The following is a 21,567-nucleotide window of genomic DNA, read 5'->3' as shown; positions in this document are numbered from 1 at the left end:
TAAACCTGAAAGCTTCAACTTCAATTGCATCTCAGTTGTTTCATTTCAAATCCAATGTGGTGTCAGCAAAACCCAAATCATGAAGATTGTGTCACTGCCCAAATAATTCTGGACCCAACCCACACACCCACCCACACAGCAAACACTCTGAACAAGCATAGCTGCAGTGTAAAGAATGGGGGTGGGACAGAGCAAGAGTATTGAACTACAGCGAAGCTGGAGTCATTGATCATATCCAAGTCCTTATGAAGATTAGTCTAAAATGATGAAGATCAAAGTTATAATATACATTTTTTTTTTATTTGAAAAAATTAACAAATCTTCACAGATTAAAAACAGGAAGCGGATCATAAACTCAGCAGAACAATTAGAAGGTCGGCCAGGTCAGGTTTCATTAGCGGTTGTGTCCAGCGTCTTTGTTAGCGGTTTTGTCCAGCAGTGCCGCCTTGTGGTCATTTTCTGTGCTACATCCTGGACCCCTATAACCCATTACAAAGCTGGACAGAAAAACGACTGCACTACCACCCTGCAAACTGCAGTGGCAGCCATATTGGTTGTAACAACTTTCCCATGAACAGATAAAACAAAGAGAAAACCTCCATTGTAACCAGTGTCAGGAGGGGGCGCTAAAGCCGGTTTACTCTTCCAAACTGGATCTTTTATGCAATGGTAAAACTTGTATTTCCCAATAGATTTTCTCCATTAATATAAAACTATTTACACGTGATCAATCTTCATCAAATCTTGAGAGATAAAACGGCAGCGTTATCACAGTTCATACGGGATGCCTCGGATTCTCCGTGCGAGCTGCATGTCCTTCACAAAGAGAGTGCCCCTATTGGCCTGGTGACTGAAGAGGTAAGAATCTTCAAAGAGACTCACGAGGAAGTCCTCAGCTGACTGTGGATACAGAAGAGCATTAGTCCCTCTTAAAGTGACAGCACTCCCGGTATAATTTACTACACAGCTCGAAGGACTGATCAGATTTCACTTTTATGAGCTGTTAGCTAGAGTGATGGTGGGGGGGGGGGGGGGTCTGGCCTCTGGAACTCCCATAATGCATCACAACCCCTATGCAAATGTCCCGCTAGGGCATATGGATGTGTTAGAGAGGGCGGGGGCTGAGTAGTGAACCACTGCAAAGAGCAGCTCCCCCTCTGGTTGACCCATGCGTTACATGGACAGTGCATTGTATGAGATACTGACCTCTTGTAGCGCCATAAGTGCGGTGCTTTGCCAGTAGTAAAACACGCCGCGGGAATACTTCAGGCAGATCTCTCTCACCTGCAAGAATAAAAGGGGAATATCACTGACAATAAAGAGGAGCAGCCGCAGAGGACACATCCACTCACCAGGCGGAAAAACGGGGTTTTCTGAATGAGCAGATTGGTTGATTTTTGGTACTTTCTTATTTCCATCAGTGCACGGGCTCCTGGGCGGTAACGTCTTCTTCGTTGCGTGCTCGGTCTGTGACTTGTTTCCCCTCTACCTGTAAGAAAGAAATCCATAATCATAGCTGAAAATGAATCTCCCGCTACATGGAAATTCACTGTCTGGCCGGGTTCACACGTAGCGTAAACACGGCGGATTTTCTGCAACGGATTTCATTGCGGAAACTCCACAGCGTAATACAGAAGCAGAAGAGTGGAGGAGATTCAAACAAATCTCATCCAGACGCAGCGGAAAAAAAACGCCAAACTTACCCAGATCTCTCTGCTCCTGCGTTCAACCCGGCCTCCAGGGATGATGTCTCATCCCATATGACTGCTGCAGAACATCAGAGGGACATGTCACCATGGCTACGGGTAAGTATGGGTTTTTTTTCTACCTTCTATGGACATTCCAGCCGAAAAACTGCAGTTTTTCAGACAGAATTACCTCCGGTGCCCAGGGCCAATACGCTGTGTACTTTTACGCCACGTATCTGCCCTGTGTGAACATGGCCTATTACCTTAATGTCCCCCAAGGAACATCAGGTAAACAGATTTAAAACATAACATGCTACCTGCAGCCACCACTAGAGGGAGCTCATTGTATATGGTTGTACATTGAACTTGGTAACAAAACAGTATGCAGTGAGCTCCCACTAGTGGTGGCTGCAGGGAGACAAAATTCTACCATGTAACTGTCTACGCAGGAGATTTAGAGCTCCGTTTCAGAAAACTGTGCTCCAACTGCTGTAAAACGACATTAAGAAATTAATCAGCACAGAATGTTGGACCTAAAAAGGATATAAATGTGGACGTTCAAATTTTAGATACTTTTCTATGACTGATAATTTGGGGTCCATCAAGTCCCATTGATACCTGATTAAAGGGGTTGTACCACGAAAATAATTTTTCACCTATCCACAAGATATGTGATAAATGGCGGATCGCTGCGGGTTGTTAACAAGAGTGCGGGTCCCAGAGTGGTGGTCACTCAAGTCATTCTCTATGGCAGTGGTCCCCAACCTATTTTGCACCGAGGACCGGTTTGATGCAAGAACATTTTTGCGGGGACTGGCGGGGGGGGGGGGGGGGGTGGGTGGAGGGGTTAGAGTCAGTTCACACATTGCGTAAATACGGCGTATACCTGTATTATAATGCGGAAAAATCGGCAGCATAATACAGTAGCAGCAAAGTGGATGAGATAAAACACGTCTCATCCACACGCTGCATAAACGGAGTAGAAAAAAGGCTCAGAAATTGACGTCACAACATCGCGCCTGCCTGTGCGGAGCCGCTCACGGCAGAGTGCATAATTGGGCAAGGAGCAGTCAAACTTGACTATTTCCGTCGATCCCATAGGGAATGAATAGAGCGGTCGGACTGCAGGTTGGAAATTCTTAGATCCCTCATTTCATAATATATCTTCATGGGTGTGAGCTGTGTTCTCAGATTCCCTTCCCAGGGCCATATAGTAACGTGCTTCCTGCAACCACCACTAGGGGGAGACGATTGTGCACATGCATACAGCTCCTGTTGTGCCTATATAAATCAGTCCTCAGTTTGCTCCCCCTAGTGGCGGCCTTGTGCTACAGAAATTTCTGTATGTAACAGATTTTTACCTGCATAGAAACGAACCCTCTAAGATATAAAGCTGAGAAACGGATTACAATCTAGTATTACACGACCCGAGGTTATCTGGAATTAAATAAACTATATAATGAGAGTGATAAGATGATCAAGGTGCAACTTTCTCTTACTTGGCGGAGATTGAGGAGGAGCTGCAGGTTTCTTCTGCGGCTGCGCCGACTTCCTGCGGGACGAGCTTTTCTGGGGTGGTTTCATGATGATGTAAAACGCTGCTAAGAGACATACAATCAGTTAAGCAGATAAGAGACGGTGACAATTCAGCAGAATGACAGGTGACGTAGGATAAACTGAGCGGTTTTAGGCCTGATTTACACGAGCGTGTGCGTTTTGCGCGCGCAAAAAACGCTGCGTTTTGCGCGCGCAAAAGGCACTTGACAGCTCCGTGTGTCATCCGTGTATGATGCGCGGCTGCGTGATTTTCGCGCAGCCGCCATCATAGAGATGAGCCTAGTCGACGCCCGTCACTGTCCAAGGTGCTGAAAGAGCTAACTGATCGGCAGTAACTCTTTCAGCACCCTCGACAGTGAATGCCGATCACAATATACACCAAACTGTGAATAAAAAAAGACGTTCAAACTTACCATGAACTGCCTGCTTCCTCCAGTCCGGTGTCCCGGCCGTTGCCTTGGTGACGCGTCCCTCTCTTGTCATCCGGCCCCACCTCCCAGGATGACGCGGCAGTCCATGAGACCGCTGCAGCCTGTGATTGGCTGCAGCCTGTGCTTGGCCTGTGATTGGCTGCAGCTGTCACTTGGACTGAATTGTTATCCCGGGAGGTCAGACTGGAGGAAGGAGCCGGGACTTATCGGTAAGTCCGAAATTCTGTTTTTTTTTACACGTATATGTATATTGTGATCGAAAGTCACTGTCCATGGTGCTGAAACAGTTTAAGTCTTTCAGCACCGGGGCAGTGACTGTCTACTGACGTCGCGTACCCGAACATTTTTTGCCGGGTTCGGTCAAAACGAGTTCGGCCGAACCCGGTGAAGTTCGGTGCGCTCATCTCTAATTTGACACTCGGTTTGGATGTTTGTAAACAGAAAAGCACGTGGTGCTATTCTGTTTACATTCATCCTTTTGACAGCTCTTGCGCGAATCACGCAGTTCGCACGGAAGTGCTTCCGTGCGGCATGCGTGGTTTTCACGCACCCATTGACTTCAATGGGTGCGTGGATGCGCGAAAAACGCACGATTATAGAACATGTCGTGAGTTTTACGCAACGCACTCGCCCTGCGCAAAATTCACGCATCGTCTAAACTGCCCCATAGAGTAATATAGGTGCGTACGACACGCGTGAAAAGCACGCACGTCGCACGCGCATATATTACGCTCGTGTAAATGAGGCCTTATACTGACTGATGCCACCAATGCAAGTGACAAGAAAGTGATGACATTGACGGTGAAGATATGAGATTGCCGGATGTCAGTAATTAACGCACGCTGCATCAATGAATACAATAGATCCTCGTGGCATCAATTACCAGAACAGCGACATCAATGATCTATTTAATAATGCGGCAACAGAAGAGCTACCCGCAGCAGATCCCGCAAGCAATGGGCAGATGTTTGCAGACGTAATGGAGCCGTCTTTTCAGGCGTGATTCGAGGCGTAAAACGCCTGAAAATAGGTCGTGTGCACAGAACCTTACAGAGAATCCGTAATCCAGACAAAGGTGGGAAATTTAAAACTGGAGCAAAGGAAAAGTGGAGCAGTCGTCATGGAAATGAAAGGCCGCAGCTGGAGGACGATGAGCTGCAACAATGCAGTACAAATATACAGAAATAAAACATCTAATAATCCATATGATCTCTAGACACGCAGCAGCGAAAATGTACCGTCAGCCCCCCACTCACAGTAATGACCGTCAGCCCCCCACTCACAGTAATGACCGTCAGCCCCCCACTCACAGTAATGACCGTCAGCCCCCCACTCCCAGTAATGACCGTCAGCCCCCCACTCACAGTAATGACCGTCAGCCCCCCACTCACAGTAATGACCGTCAGCCCCCCACTCACAGTAATGACCGTCAGCCCCCACACACACAGTAATGACCGTCAGCCCCCCACTCCCAGTAATGACCGTCAGCCCCCCACTCACAGTAATGACCGTCAGCCCCCCACTCACAGTAATGACCGTCAGCCCCCCACTCCCAGTAATGACCGTCAGCCCCCCCACACACAGTAATGACCGTCAGCCCCCCACTCACAGTAATGACCGTCAGCCCCCCACTCACAGTAATGACCGTCAGCCCCCCACTCCCAGTAATGACCGTCAGCCCCCCACTCACAGTAATGACCGTCAGCCCCCCACTCACAGTAATGACCGTCAGCCCCCCACTCCCAGTAATGACCGTCAGCCCCCCCACTCCCAGTAATGACCGTCAGCCCCCCACTCCCAGTAATGACCGTCAGCCCCCACTCCCAGTAATGACCGTCAGCCCCCCACTCCCAGTAATGACCGTCAGCCCCCCACTCCCAGTAATGACCGTCAGCCCCCCACTCCCAGTAATGACCGTCAGCCCCCCACTCCCAGTAATGACCATCAGCCCCCCACTCCCAGTAATGACCGTCAGCCCCCCACTCACATTATAATGACCCCTCAGTAAAGCCACCATCAGCCTCCGTCCCCCCAGTAAAATGAACATCAGCCCCCTCCAGTAAAGCCACCATCAGCCTCAGTCCCCCCGCCCCCCGATAAAATAACCATCTGCCCCTCTAGTAAAGGGACCATCACAGACAGAAAGTGTGCTTACCCCTGGGGAAGGAATAAATAAGGAGGTATAAGAACAACAACTCCCAGCATGTCCAGGATGTTATGTGATATCAGAGAAAGTTTACAGGAGGAGGTATAAGAGGAGAGGACTACAACTCCCAGCATGTCCAGACTTAGTATGGGATATCAGACGACATTACAGGGAGGAGGTATAAGAGAAGAGGACTACAACTCCCAGCATGTCCAGACTGTTATTATGGGATATCAGAGGACATTACAGGGAGGAGGTATAAGAGAAGAGGACTACAACTCCCAGCATGTCCAGGACGTTATTATGGGATATCAGAGGACATTACAGGGAGGAGGTATAAGAGAAGAGGACTACAACTCCCAGCATGTCCAGGCTGTTATTATGGGATATCAGAGGACATTACAGGGAGGAGGTATAAGAGGAGAGGACTACAACTCCCAGCATGTCCATGCTGTTATTATGGGATATCAGAGGACATTACAGGGAGGAGGTATAAGAGGAGAGGACTACAACTCCCAGCATGTCCAGGACGTTATTATGGGATATCAGAGGACATTACAGGGAGGAGGTATAAGAGGAGAGAACTACAACTCCCAGCATCTCCAGGACGTTATTATGGGATATCAGAGGACATTACAGGGAGAAGGTAGAAGAGGAGAGGACTACAACTCCCAGCATGTCCAGCACGTTATTATGGGATATCAGAGGACATTACAGGGAGGAGGTAGAAGAGGAGAGGACTACAACTCCCAGCATGTCCAGGACGTTATTATGGGATATCAGAGGACATTACAGGGAGGAGGTATAAGAGGAGAGAACTACAACTACCCACATTCCCCTGGCTCCATTTCTCACACAACTGCTAAGAAAGTAAAGAAAACCGCACTTACCCTGCCCAGTGTTAATGGCTCCTCTCCCTCCGTCAGGCTTCTAGTGGGAAGCTGTGGGCGGTGCTTGTAACAGACGTCCGCGCGTCACGTCTGCTACAACGTCGGGGGCGGAGCTTGTAGCAAAAAAAAATAAAAAAAATGTAAAAAAAAATTTTGATTTTTTTATTTTTTGCCGTGGATGAGCCGCGGCACCCCTGAACAGCTCTCGGCACCCCGGTTGGGAACCACTGGTATAGATTATATAATAGCCCCACAATATAAAAGCCAAGAAAAACCAAAAGGCTCCCGCACTGCGTTCTTACAGGTTATGTATCGCCCCCTTGTGGCTAATAGAAGAAGTACACCAAATGTTCAAACCATCGCTAAAGCCAACAAAACTATATCCTGATGTTTGATCTCCCACAATCTATAATAATTATAATACACGATCACCGCGCGGTCTCAATGACGTCATCAAGACCTCGGGCTGTAAAGAAAAGCCTGTTTATACCCCTGGGTTCCAGGATGGGTCTATTAAAGGCTCGATGGGTTTCTATCAAGTTCTATAGAAAATGCTTAGAAACGTTGTGATATAAAAAAAAAAACTTTTATTGACATTAAGACCCCTTTACCAATGCCGATAATCATACGAGCGCTTGTTTTCGATCACGGGCAGCGACGATCAGACGATAAACTGCACTCATTGGTCAGCTGATCACATCTTTTATGCGTCCCAAAAAATCCTCGTTGTCCACAGCGTACAAACAGGGGATGTGCTGCCGACAATACGTAAACTGTACGAGCACGGACCATCGTATTAACCATCGCTCATCCCCGTACAGCGTGCGTCGGCTCGTGTAAATGAGCACCGAGTCACTGGATACATCGTTGATCGTGCAAGTTCCATCTAGTGAAAAACTGTAAACAGGGAGGAGGGGGATGCAGCTGCAGTTTCTTATGCCCCACGCACGCGACCGTATTTTTCATCAGTAATTACAGCAGGGACTCTCCCATAGATTTCTATGGGCGCTTCCGTAAATATGGGCGGCTATGGATACGCATCCGTACTCGACCGTATTTATGGAAGCGTTGCTATGCAACATGCTGATGACATCATTTGCATCCTCCCTCTTTTTTTTACGGATCCGTATATACCGATGCATTATGGACAGTTTTTCGGAATAGATGAAAATACGGTCGTGCGCATGGGGCCTTACTTGGTGTTGCAATGAGGGGGAGGGGTAGCGGCTGGTACTTGCTAGTTATACTATTACTGATATACTCATTAAAGGGGTCTTCCCATCAGACACATTTATGACGTATCCATAGGATGTCAGATAGATGAGGGTCCCACCTCCGGCTTTGTCTGATCTGTTTCCGTAACTCCCATAGTAGTGAATGCGGGTCCCAGAGGTGGAACCCCAATCTACCTGACATTTATGACATATCTGCTCGTTTGCTCCGGTCACACGGAACTATGGATAACACGGAGCTATGGATGACACGGAGCTATGGATGACACGGAGCTATGGATGACACGGAGCTATGGATGACACGGAGCTATGGATGACACGGAGCTATGGATAACACGGAGCTATGGATGACACGGAGCTATGGATGACACGGAGCTATGGATGACACGGAGCTATGGATGACACGGAGCTATGGATAACACGGAGCTATGGATGACACGGAGCTATGGATAACACGGAGCTATGGATAACACGGAGCTATGGATAACACGGAGCTATGGATAACACGGAGCTATGGATAACACGGAGCTATAGATAACACGGAGCTATGGATGACACGGAGCTATGGATGACACGGAGCTATGGATGACACGGAGCTATGGATGACACGGAGCTATGGATGACACGGAGCTATGGATAACACGGAGCTATGGATGACACGGAGCTATGGATAACACGGAGCTATGGATAACACGGAGCTATGGATAACACGGAGCTATGGATAACACGGAGCTATGGATAACACGGAGCTATAGATAACACGGAGCTATGGATGACACGGAGCTATGGATGACACGGAGCTATGGATGACACGGAGCTATGGATGACACGGAGCTATGGATGACACGGAGCTATGGATAACACGGAGCTATGGATGACACGGAGCTATGGATAACACGGAGCTATGGATAACACGGAGCTATGGATAACACGGAGCTATGGATAACACGGAGCTATGGATGACACGGAGCTATGGATGACACGGAGCTATGGATGACACGGAGCTATGGATAACACAGAGCTATGGATGACACGGAGCTATGGATGACACGGGGCTATGGATAACACGGAGCTATGGATAACACGGAGCTATGGATAACACGGAGCTATGGATAACACGGAGCTATGGATGACACGGAGCTATGGATGACACGGAGCTATGGATGACACGGAGCTATGGATGACACGGAGCTATGGATGACACGGAGCTATGGATGACACGGAGCTATGGATGACACGGAGCTATGGATGACACGGAGCTATGGATGACACGGAGCTATGGATAACACGGAGCTATGGATAACACGGAGCTATGGATGACACGGAGCTATGGATAACACGGAGCTATGGATAACACGGAGCTATGGATAACACGGAGCTATGGATAACACGGAGCTATGGATAACACGGAGCTATGGATAACACGGAGCTATGGATGACACGGAGCTATGGATAACACGGAGCTATGGATAACACGGAGCTATGGATGACACGGAGCTATGGATAACACGGAGCTATGGATAACACGGAGCTATGGATAACACGGAGCTATGGATAACACGGAGCTATGGATGACACGGAGCTATGGATGACACGGAGCTATGGATGACACGGAGCTATGGATGACACGGAGCTATGGATAACACGGAGCTATGGATAACACGGAGCTATGGATAACACGGAGCTATGGATAACACGGAGCTATGGATAACACGGAGCTATGGATGAGGGCGAGCGGTCGTTACTCCGATCGCTCGTCCCCAAACGTTATTATCATGTCGGCAGCGCGTTTTTCTGTTTACACAGGGAGATGCGCTGCCGACAACAATAATATTTCACTTTTTTAAAACGATACGACCAGCAGATGATTGGGTGTTTGCTCGTTCATCTGCGGATTGCTGCCCTTTTTACAAAGCGCAATTATCAGCAACGAGCGTTATATGAACACTTGTCTGCCCGATAATCGTCCTGTGTAAAGAACATTTTAGGCTAAGTTCACACTGAGTTTTTTGACGACTTTTTTTTACGCGGAAACCGCGCCGCAAAACTCGTCAAAAACTGCCCTATAATGCCTCCCATTGATTTCAATGGGAGGCGTCGGCGTCTTTTTCCCGCGAGCAGTAAAACTGCCTCGCGAGAAAAAGAAGCGACATGCCCTATCTTCGGGCGTTTATGCCTCTGACCTCCCATTGACTTCAATGGGAGGCAGAGAAAGCGTATTTCGCGGTGTATTATGCCCGCGGCGCTCAATGGCCGTGGGCGAAAAACGCAGCGAAAATCGGCGTGCAGGGAGAGGAAAATGTGCCTCAAACTTCCAAACGGAATTTTGAGGAAGATATTCCTCCTGCAAAAAACTCTGTGTGAACATAGCCTTAGACCAGGGGTGGGCAAACTTTTTGACTCGCGGGCCACAATGGGTTCTAAAATTTGACAGAGGGGCCGGGCCAGGAGCATTTGGAGGGAGTGTTTGGGCCGGATATACTAAAGCATTAAATGTAGTGTGTGCAAACCTCATAGCACAGTAAGAACACTACAACCCAATTTATTAACTGTCTTTCAAATGTGAAAAATAGCCCTTATCAGTTAATAAATTTGTCTCAAGGAATATGCAAGATATGGCATTTACATACTATTTCGCAGATACTGGGAGGAGGAAATGTAAATAGATTAAAATAACATACGCACTGTGATTTATCAAGAAAAAAGTTCTGTTGACTCTGTAAATTAGCTGCCAACCTCTGAGCAGTAGCCGCCCGTTCTTGTGTTGACTGCTTGCTAGCATAGTTTGCATGCTTCGTGGCAAAGTGACGGCTGATATTGTACTCTTTGAAAACCGAAGGGCTTAATGGTGACGTGAAACGAAGTGAAAATTAAAGTGAAATAAAGAGAAATACGCGCCACATTAACAACGGTCAATGTGTTTTGAGTGCGCCATCTATTGGGAAAACGTGGGCATTGCAGGGAAAGGGGAAAAAAAAGGAGGTTTTTACTATTATTTGGACAAGTTCGGCGGGCCGGATTAAAAAGCCTAACGGGCCGTATGTGGCCCGCGGGCCGTAGTTTGCCCATGTCTGCCTTAGACTCATGTCCTGGTTACTACACTTCAGTGGAAAGCTACCGGCAGTCGCCACTAGGGGGAGCTACTGTAAATGTATTTATATTGTGCTAACTGACGTTAACCCCTTAGTGAACATCCCGTTTTAGGCCCTAATGACCGAGCTATTTTATTCGTTTTTCTATAGTCGCATTCAAAGAGCTCTAACTTTTTTATTTTTTCAGCACCCCACAGGTGTCTCATATATTTTATTAGAAATGGGCAGTGAAAATGAAAAATGACATTATTTTCCAATAAGACGCAGCATTAGTTAAAAAAATTTCATTTTCTCAACAAATAAAGGAGAAAAAGCACCGTAACATTTGTAAAGCAACTTCTTCAGAGTAGGGAAATACCCCACACGTGGTCATAAACTGCTATTTGGACACACAGCAAGGCTCTAAAGGGAAGGAGCGCCATTTAGTATTTGGAGTGGAGATTTTATAAGATTCATTTTTTGACACCATGTTGCATTGAGCTATAGTACCAGTACAGTGGTACCCCCCGAAAAATTACCCCATTTTGGAAACTAGATCCCTCAAAGAATTGATCTAGGGGTGTAGTGAGCATTTTGACCGCACAAGTGTTTTGCAAAAATGAGTAAACAATAGATGTTGCAGATTGAAAATGGCTTTTTCCACAAATATGCCATTTCAGTGCCCAATGTGTTGTGCCCAGCTTGTACCACCGTAGACACACATCCCATAAATTGTTAAGCGGGTTCTCCAGAATACACCATATGTGGTCATAAATTGCCGTTTGGGTACACTGCCAGGCTCAGTTGGACCACCATTTGGCTTTTGAAGCGCAGATTTTGCTTGGTGTATTAGTGGTATTTCAGCTTATAATGTGGGGGCATATGTGAACTGGGCGGAGTACATCAGGGTATATGTAAGCTGTGTGGAGTACATCAGGGTATATGTAAGCTAGGCGGAGTACATCAGGGTATATGTAAGCTGTGCGGAGTACATCAGGGTATATGTAAGCTGGGCGGAGTACATCAGGGTATATGTAAGCTGGGCGGAGTACATCAGGGTATATGTAAGCTGTGCGGAGTACATCAGGGTATATGTAATATGTGAGGAGTACATCAGGGTATATGTAAGCTGTGCGTAGTACATCATTATATATGTAAGCTGGGCGGAGTACATCAGGGTATATGTAAGCTGTGCGGAGTACATCAGGGTATATGTAATATGTGCGGGTACATCAGGGTATATGTAAGCTGTGCGTAGTACATCATTATATATGTAAGCTGTGCGGAGTACATCGGTATATGTAAGCTGTGCAGAGTACATCAGGGTATATGTAATATGCGCAGAGTACATCAGGATATATGTAAGCTGTGTGTAGTACATCAGGATATATGTAAACTGTGGAGTACATCAGGGTATATGTAAGCTGGGCGGAGTACATCAGGGTATATGTAAGCTGGGCGGAGTACATCAGGGCATATGTAAACTGGGCGGAGTACATCATTATTGTAACGTCTATGGTCACGGCCCGTCGATCGGTCGTTAACCGCGACGGCCGTGGCCATGGACAGCTTACCTGCCTCCAGCGTCGTCCCCCAGTCAGGCGCCGGCACTCTCTTCTAGATTCTGAGTGTCTCCGGCGGGTGCGCGCGCCCGCGCGTGCACGGCCTTAAAGGGCCAGTGCGCGCGTTTTTGTAAAAAGCTGTAATCTGGCCCAGGATGCCCTGGGCTATAAAAAGGGCTCTGCCCTCTTGCCCTTTGCCAGAGCGTTGTTAGTTTTCCCGTTGTTCGTCTTGCTTATGGTCTCCCAGTGTCTTCCAGCCTCCCAGTGTACCTTGCTCCTGTATTCTGTATCCCGTATCCAGTTCCTGTGCCTACCAGCGTCAAGTGTCTTCTGCCACGCCAAGTGTCATCTGCCACGCCAAGTGTCTTCTGCCACGCCAAGTGTCTTCTGCCACGCCAAGTGTCTTCTGCCACGCCAAGTGTCATCTGCCACGCCAAGTGTCATCTGCCACGCCAAGTGTCTTCCGCTTCATCGGATACTGCCCGCCACGTCTGGCGCCACCTGCCGCATCTGCCTCCATCCGTGCTGTAGCCACAGCCACCGCCGGGACTATTTCAGGTACCCAAAGCAGTACTGTCTGCCATTGACTTCCGCATAGACTGTGACCTGGTCAGCTGCCTCCCCGCTACGGCGGAACGGCCTAGTGGCTCCACATACCCTGTGTCCGTGACAGTACGCTCTGGCCATGGACCCCGCTGGCCAATTCAAGGGCTTGTCACCCTCCCAAGCCATGCAGGCGGATCTGCTGGATCTCCGAGCTAGGCAGGACCAGCTCCTCGTGGCCATGGACTCTATGGCGAAGCAGCTAGGGACGCTAGTTGCCTCCATTCCTGCTTCTATGCAAGTTCCTCAAACCGAACCTCCTGTTGCTCCTCCTGGCAGTTCCTGTACGGACCCTCGGTTCTCGCTGCCATTGCCCTCTCGGTTCGATGGAGACGGCAGTGCTTGTCGGGGGTTCCTGAACCAATGCCACATTCATTTTACCCTGCACTCTCGGGCATTTCCGTCAGATGGATCCAAGATCGCATTTATCATCTCCCTCCTGACCGGCCCTGGCATGGGCTAACCCTATCTGGGAACGTCAGGGATCCGAGACCCGAGACTTCCAGGAGTTCGCACGGATTTTCCAAACCGTTTTTGAGGAGCCAGGGCGAGTCTCATCAGCCGCCACTGCCATCTTCAACCTTCGCCAAGAGGACAACTCCGTGGGCGAGTATACTATTCATTTCCGGACCCTGGCAGGAGACCTATCCTGGAACAATGAGGAATTTGTGGCATCCTATTGGCATGGCCTGTCGCCCGAGATCAAGGACGAACTGGCTGCTCGAGACCTGCCTCCCGCGTTGGATGACTTGATTCTGCTTGCCACTCGGGTTGACATAAAGCTGAGGGAGAGATCCCATGAGGTTCGTCAGGAGCGCCGGCGCCCTAGACTGGCGCCCAACTTTCAGCAACCCCTCTTGCCTGCTTCTACCGCTTTGCCCGAGGTTCCGATGTAAGTTGACCGACTAAAATTATCGGTCCAGGAGAAACAGCGCAGGCGCACCTCTGGACTGTGCTTATATTGCGGCCTCGCTGGCCACGTCGTGCGTCTGTGTCCTCACAAGCCAAAAAACCCCAGCGCCTAGGCTTGGTTGGAGAGACAACCCTGGGCGTCAACACATTGAAGCAAGAACTCTCCTCCAAACTATTTATCCCTGTAACCATCATTGCAGGCGAGAGGTCTCATCAGGTCTCCGCATATCTGGACTCCGGCTCTGCAGCCAACTTCATCTGCCAGGATCTTGTGGATCTCCTACAGTTGCCCACTATCCCGCTTGAAAGGCCGTTGATCGTTGCCTCGGTGGATGGACTGCCATTACCAGACCCAGTTGTGTCCATAACCAAGCCGTTGAAACTCCAAGTGGGAGCCCTTCATGCTGAGATCATCTCTCTGTTCGTCCTGTCCAAGGCCGTCAACCCCATGCTGCTGGGGTTGCCTTGGCTTCGTCTGCACGCCCCCGTCCTGGATTGGAACTCTGGAGAGGTTCTCCAGTGGGGCCCGAAGTGTCTTGACCGCTGTCTGAGTCACATCCAGTCGCCACAGCCCGCTCCTCTTCAGTCGTTGGCAGGTTTGCCCCTCTGTTTCTCCATGTTCGGCGATGTCTTCAATAAAAAGGAGGCCGAGACCTTGCCGCCACACCGGGCATATGACTGCCCAATCAACCTGGTCCCGGAATCGTCTCCCCCTCGTAGTAGAGTTTATCCTCTCTCCTTGCCAGAGACCCAGTCCATGTCGACTTACATCAAGGAGAACCTGGAGAGGGGTTTCATTCGTAAATCTTCATCCCCGGCCGGAGCAGGGTTCTTCTTTGTTAAAAAGAAAGATGGATCATTACGACCTTGCATCGACTACCGAGGCCTAAACCAGATCACGGTGAAGAACAGGTATCCTCTGCCTTTAATTTCTGAACTGTTTGATCGCATACGGGGGGCAAAAAGTTTTTCTAAACTGGACCTGCGGGGGGCCTATAATCTGATCCGGATTCGTCGAGGTGACGAGTGGAAGACTGCCTTTAATACTCGTGATGGGCATTACGAATACTTAGTCATGCCCTTCGGCCTGTGTAATGCTCCCGCAGTATTCCAAGAATTTGTCAATGACATTTTTCGTGATCTCCTGTATGTTTGTGTTGTGGTGTACCTCGATGACATTCTGATTTTTTCCCTAGACCCAGTAACTCATCAAAGTCATGTCCGCCAGGTGTTGCTCCGTCTAAGAGAGAATCGACTTTACGCCAAATTGGAGAAGTGTGTGTTCGAGAAGAAGTCTCTATCCTTCCTGGGCTATATTATCTCAGATCAGGGTCTCAAGATGGATCCCCAGAAGGTAAAGGCCGTCCTGGAGTGGCCACGCCCCCAAGGCTTAAGGGCCATCCAACGCTTTCTAGGATTCACCAACTTTTACCGACTCTATATCCCCCAACTTCTCATCTTTGACAGCACCTATTTCCACCCTCACTAAGAAAGGTATGAATGCCAAGATGTGGACTACGGAGGCTGAAGCCGCATTTGAATCCTTAAAGCCTTCACATCTGCCTCCGTTCTGCACCATCCGGACGTATCCTTACAGTTTTCGTTAGAGGTGGACGCCTCCTCAGTGGGTGCTGGTGCACTGTTGTTCCAGAAAAGACCGAAAGGCAAGGCCGTGGTATGCGGCTACTATTCCAAGCTGTTTTCTCCCGCAGAGCGTAACTACTCGATTGGGGACCGGGAGTTACTGGCCATCAAACTGGCTCTGCAGGAGTGGAGACACCTACTGGAAGGCGCGGTTCACCCTATCCTGATCTTCCCGGATCACAAGAATTTGACCTACCTATAGACGGCCCAGCGGTTGAATCCTCGTCAAGCCAGGTGGTCATTGTTCTTTGCTCGGTTCCGGTTCGAACTCCACTACCGTCCCGCCGACAAGAATGTGAGGGCCGATGCCTTGTCTAGATCTTTCGAAACCGAGGACTCCATGGAATCTCCACAAAATATCATTGACCCATCCTGTATCTTCTCTGTGAATCCCCTGCAAGTTAGAGACATTCCTCTGGGTAGGACTTTTGTGCGTCTGGTTGACCGAGGAAGAATTCTTTGCTGGGGTCACAGCTCTAAGCTGGCAGGTCACGCGGGTGCTCGTAAGACCCAAGATTTAATCACCCGTCAGTTCTGGTGGCCCACGCTGCCCAAAGATGTCATGGACTTTGTCTCCTCTTGCACAGTCTGTGCAGCAAATAAAGTTGCTCACTCCAGACCTGCGGGCCTGCTCCAACCACTGCCTGTGCCCGTTGCCCCGTGGCAACATGTCGCTATGGACTTCGTCACGGATCTTCCCCCTTCTGCGAGTTGCAGTGTGATCTGGGTGGTGGTGGATCGATTTTCCAAGATGGCTCACTTCATCCCGTTGACCGCTCTGCCGTCTGCTACGCGGTTGGCTGACCTCTTCATACAGCACATCTTCCGTCTGCATGGATTGCCCCTGCATATTGTCTCGGACAGAGGTGTCCAGTTCAACTCGAAGTTTTGGAGAGCACTCTGCGGGCTCCTTGGTGTGAAATTGGACTTCTCTTCGGCTTATCATCCCCAGTCCAACGGGCAAGTCGAGAGAGTTAACCAGGTTATGGAGAACTACCTACGTCACTTTGTGTCCAGGCGCCATGATGATTGGGTGCAGTTGCTCCCGTGGGCAGAGTTCTCCTATAACAACCACACCAGTGAGTCGACCACATCCAGTCCATTTTTCATCGTCTACGGCCAACATCCTCGTATACCTCTTCCTGTTTCTACAATGTCCCAGGTGCCTGCAGCCGACTCCACCTTCAGGGACTTTCTACAGATATGGCAACAGACCCGATCTTCTATCCTCTTGGCGGTGGATCGCATGAAGAGAAAGGCAGATACAAGAAGACGGGTTCCTCCGCAGTTCCTTCCAGGGACTAAAGTCTGGCTGTCCTCTAGGAATATCCGGCTGAAGGTGTCGTCATGCAAATTTGCCCCGAGGTTCCTTGGTCCCTTTGAAGTCCTGCTACAAATTAACCCGGTATCCTACAAGCTGCGGCTCCCCCCCACTCTCAGGATTCCTAACTCCTTTCACGTCTCCCTGCTAAAACCGGTGGTCCTGAACCGCTACTCCAGGACTCCTAGTACCACAGTGGTTCCTGCCGGTCCATCTGGGACTTTCGAGGTAAAGGAGATTCTGGCTACCAAGAAGGTGGGAGGAAGGACATTTTATTTGGTGGACTGGAGGGGGTTCGGCCCAGAAGAGAGGTCTTGGGAGCCAGAGGAGAACATCGATGTCCCTGTTCTTGTGAGGAAGTTTCTCTCTCGCTCTGGTCCCAAGAAGAGGCCACGGCCCGTCGATCGGTCGTTAACCCAGACGGCCGTGGCCATGGACAGCTTACCTGCCTGCAGCGTCGTCACCCAGTCAGGCGCCGGCACTCTCTTCCGGATTCCGAGTGTCTCCGGCGGGTGCGCGCGCCCGCGCGTGCACGGCCTTAAAGGGCCAGTGCGCGCGTTTTTGTAAAAAGCTGTAATCTGGCCCAGGCTATAAAAAGGGCTCTGCCCTCTTGCCCTTTGCCAGTTAGTTTTCCCGTTGTTCGTCTTACTTATGGTCTACCAGTGTCTTCCAGCCTCCCAGTGTACCTTGCTCCTGTATTCCGTATCCCGTATCCAGTTCCTGTGCCTACCAGCGTCAAGTGTCTTCTGCCACGCCAAGTGTCATCTGCCACGCCAAGTGTCTTCTGCCACGCCAAGTGTCTTCTGCCACACCAAGTGTCTTCTGCCACGCCAAGTGTCATCTGCCACGCCAAGTGTCATCTGCCACGCCAAGTGTCTTCCGCTTCATCGGATACTGCCCGCCACGTCTGGCGCCACCTGTCACATCTGCCTCCATCCGTGCTGTAGCCACAGCCACCGCCGGGACTATTTCAGGTACCCAAAGCATTACTGTCTGCCATTGACTTCCGCATAGACTGTGACCTGGTCAGCTGCCTCCCCGCTACGGCGGTGCGGCCTAGTGGGTCCACATACCCTGTGTCCGTGACAATTATATATGTAAGCTGGGCGGAGTACATCAGGGTATATGTAATCTGGGCGGAGTACATCAGGATATATGTAAGCTGGGCGGAGTACATCAGGGCATATGTAAGCTGGGCGGAGTACATCAGGGTATATGTAAGCCGGGCGGAGTACATCAGGGCATATTTAAGCTGGGCGGAGTACATCAGGGTATATGTAAGCTGGGCGGAGTACATCAGGGCATATGTAAGCTGGGCGGAGAACATCCGGGTATATGTAAGCTGGGCGAAGTACATCAGGGTATATGTAAGCTGGGCGGAGTACATCAGGGCATATGTAAGCTGGGCGGAGTACATCAGGGTATATGTAAGCTGGGCGGAGTACATCAGGGTATATGTAAACTGTGCGGAGTACATCAGGGTATATGTAAGCTGGGCGGAGTACATCAGGGCATATGTAAGCTGTGCGGAGTACATCATTGTATATGTAAGCTGGGCGGAGTACATCATTGTATATGTAAGCTGGATGGAGTACATCAGGGTATATGTAAGCTGGGCGGAGTTCATCAGGGCATATGTAAACTGAGCGGAGTACATCAGGGTATATGTAAACTGGGCGGAGTACATCAGGGTATATGTAAGCTGGGCGGCGTACATCAGGGTATATGTTAGCTGGGCGGAGTACATCAGGGCATAATAGGATGATGTAATAATGGGGTGAATGAATAATCCATGGATTGGTGTGGTACGCTTTGAACCAATCCTTTATACACAGGCCGGGTTTATTGCGTATTATGCAAAATATCTGTGCTCCAGTATTGCCTAATCTTTGACTTCTTCACTAGCCCTATAAGCCGCACAAGGCCCTAAAGTTTCCTCATCTCCGATGCATCTACAGGGTCCACCTGTGGGGTCCAGCAAATGACGATGTGGGATATTTAGTGAAATTCTACTGGACCTAAAAAATTAGTCTGGGTCGTCATTTAGCATCATTGCGTTTTGAGAGCCATAACGTGTTATTTTTCTGAGCTGTGTGAGGGCGCGTTTTTTGTGGAACGAGCTGTAATTTTTATTGGTTCCATTTTGGGGTACATGCGATTTTTTTATCACTATTTATTCCATTTTTTGGGAGATGAGGAAACAACAAAACAGCAATTCTAGCACTTTTCTTTGTTTTTTTTTTACAGTGTTCACCGTGCAGTATAAACAACATGTTAACTTTATTCTGTGGGGCGATACGATTACAGCGACACCAAATTTATATCGTTTTTTTACGTTTCACTACGTTCCCACAATAAAAATACTCTTTTCTAAAAAAATCATGTTTTAGTGTCGCCATTTTCTGACAGCCATAACTTTTTTATTTTTTAGTTGATATCGCTGCGGGATGGCTTCTTTTATGCGTGACGAACTGTAGTTTCTATTGGTACCATATTGCGTTACTTGCAACTTTTTGATCACTTTTTATTAAAAAAATTTTGAGACAAGATGACCAAAAACTAAAATGCTGTCATTCTTTTTTATTAAAAATGTTTACGGTGTTCACCGTGCGGTAAAAATAATGTGATATTTTTATAGACCAGGCCGTTCCGAACGCGGCAATACCTATTATGTATAGGTTTTTTTCATATTTTAATTTTTTTTCTAATAAAGAAGTTGATCAGGGAAACAGGGCAAGTGTTGTTTTTATTATTTATTTATTATTTATTAACTTTTATTTATTTATTTTTCTTTCACATTTTTTTTTACATTTGTTACTTTTTCTTTTACATTGACCTGGGGACTTGAAGATCTGGTCTTCTGATCCCCGGTACGATACACTGCACTACTTATGTAGTGCAGTGCATCGTAACTGTCATTCTTCATTTGACAGTTAGCGTATTAGGTCGTGCCTCGGGCAGGACCTAATAGGCTACCATACCTGGGCAACCAGGAAGCCTAGTAACGGCTTCCTGGTTGCCATAGCAACTATCGCCACCCGCGATCCATCGCGGGGCGCGCGGGGGGTACAGAGGGAGCTCCCTCCCTCTGTCAACCACTTCAATGCGGCGGACGTCATTGACAGCCGCATTGAAGGGGTTAAATGGCTGCGATCGGCGGTAACAGCCATCGCAGCGGCATGTCAGCTGTGTATAACAGCTGACAGCCGCTGAAGATAAAGCGCGCACAGCTCCTGTGCTTGCTTTATCTGCAGGGCGTAACTGTACGCCTGTCTGCGGGAAATCACTTTGATTTCGGACGTACAGTCACGCCCAATCGCGGGAAGGGGTTAATAATCTTTATTTCACATTTATTACTTATTTCATTAGTCCCACTAGGGGACTTTACTGTGCGATCTTCAGATCGCTGCTATAATACTTTGGTATACTTCGTATACCAGAGCATTATTGCCTGTCAGTGTAAATCTGACAGGCAATCTATTAGGACGTGCCTCCGGCGCGTCCTAACAGGCATATGTCCAGGGCAGAACTGGGGGCTTTTATCAAGCCCACGGCTGCCATGACAACCCTTCGGAGACCCGCGATTGCATTTGCGGGCCGCCGATGGGTGAACAAGTTAAATGCCGCGGTCACTATTGGCGGCATTTAACGGGTTAAACGGCCGCGATCGAAGTCAACTTCTATCGCGGGCATTGGAGCAGGAGCTCGGCTGTCATCAGACAGCTGAGCCCCGACTCCAGCCTGCACGGGAGACCCGTGCAGGACTTAGACTAGGCGAACGTGAAAAGGTGTCAGCCTAGCCTAAGGCCCCTTAGTGACGAACGTGAAAAGGCGTCAGCCTAGCCTAAGGCCCCTTAGTGATGAACGTGAAAAGGCGTATTGTTGGTCACTAAGGGGTTAATGGAGCTGTACGCACATGTATGCAGTGAGCCCACCCGCTAATAGTCGGCCATAGCGAAGAGACTGCTGAATAAACAACCTGCGACTAGAGACATGCTGGGCGTTATAGTACCACATAGCAGCAGACCACTACTGAACGTCATTACCGGAAAGAGCGCGTCCTGTCAGCGGAGCACACGACACACGAGAAAACCGCCTCTCCTCTCGGGTAATACCTCACGCCGGTCCTGCAGGTGTCGCTGTCCGCGGCCGCTTGGTCTCACGTTTTTTCCTCACTTTGAATCTAAACATCTGACCACGTCCAGTCCGCTCTCTGCTGTTACTTAGGAAACGGGGCGGAACCTATAACTGGCCAATAGCTGCTGGCCATTTTTTCTTTATTCAATAAACTTTATTGTACAGAACAATTTAGACAACCTAAAGCTGCTGCTCGCTGGCGTTCGCCACCGGGGTGCTTAGGGTGGCAGGAGGTCCTGCCCGTCTTATCAGAGTTGTCCTTGAATTAAATGGAGAAGATGTTTTGGAATATTGGGCAGGGGCGTAGCTGGGGGGAAACATTATGAAAAATGGGGGAACCCCACATCGATTTTTCCAATTATTATTTATTTTA

At 48.9% G+C, this 21,567-nt stretch overlaps 1 protein-coding gene across 2 annotated transcripts; it reads right to left on the bottom strand.

Annotated features, from left to right (window-relative positions):
- Positions 1-278: 278 nt before the first annotated feature.
- On the bottom strand, positions 279-6,797 carry LOC142684074 (histone H3-like centromeric protein A). Of its 2 annotated transcripts, none has more exons than XM_075847463.1 (5): positions 6,713-6,797; positions 3,188-3,286; positions 1,353-1,489; positions 1,207-1,284; positions 279-900 (listed from the first exon to the last, which is right to left on the bottom strand). In XM_075847463.1, the coding sequence occupies exons 2-5, from the start codon at positions 3,270-3,272 to the stop codon at positions 769-771; spliced, it is 432 nt and encodes a 143-aa protein (XP_075703578.1). In that variant the 5' UTR covers positions 3,273-3,286; positions 6,713-6,797; the 3' UTR covers positions 279-768. The 2 variants fall into 2 exon arrangements, with proteins under 2 accessions (XP_075703578.1, XP_075703579.1); XM_075847464.1 differs by having other exon boundaries at positions 3,188-3,289; positions 6,713-6,786.
- Positions 6,798-21,567: the final 14,770 nt, after the last annotated feature.

The sequence above is a fragment of the Rhinoderma darwinii genome, assembly GCF_050947455.1.
Source record: "Rhinoderma darwinii isolate aRhiDar2 chromosome 4 unlocalized genomic scaffold, aRhiDar2.hap1 SUPER_4_unloc_4, whole genome shotgun sequence".
Taxonomy (NCBI): domain Eukaryota; kingdom Metazoa; phylum Chordata; class Amphibia; order Anura; family Rhinodermatidae; genus Rhinoderma; species Rhinoderma darwinii.
This window is presented reverse-complemented; position numbering and strand designations above follow the sequence as displayed.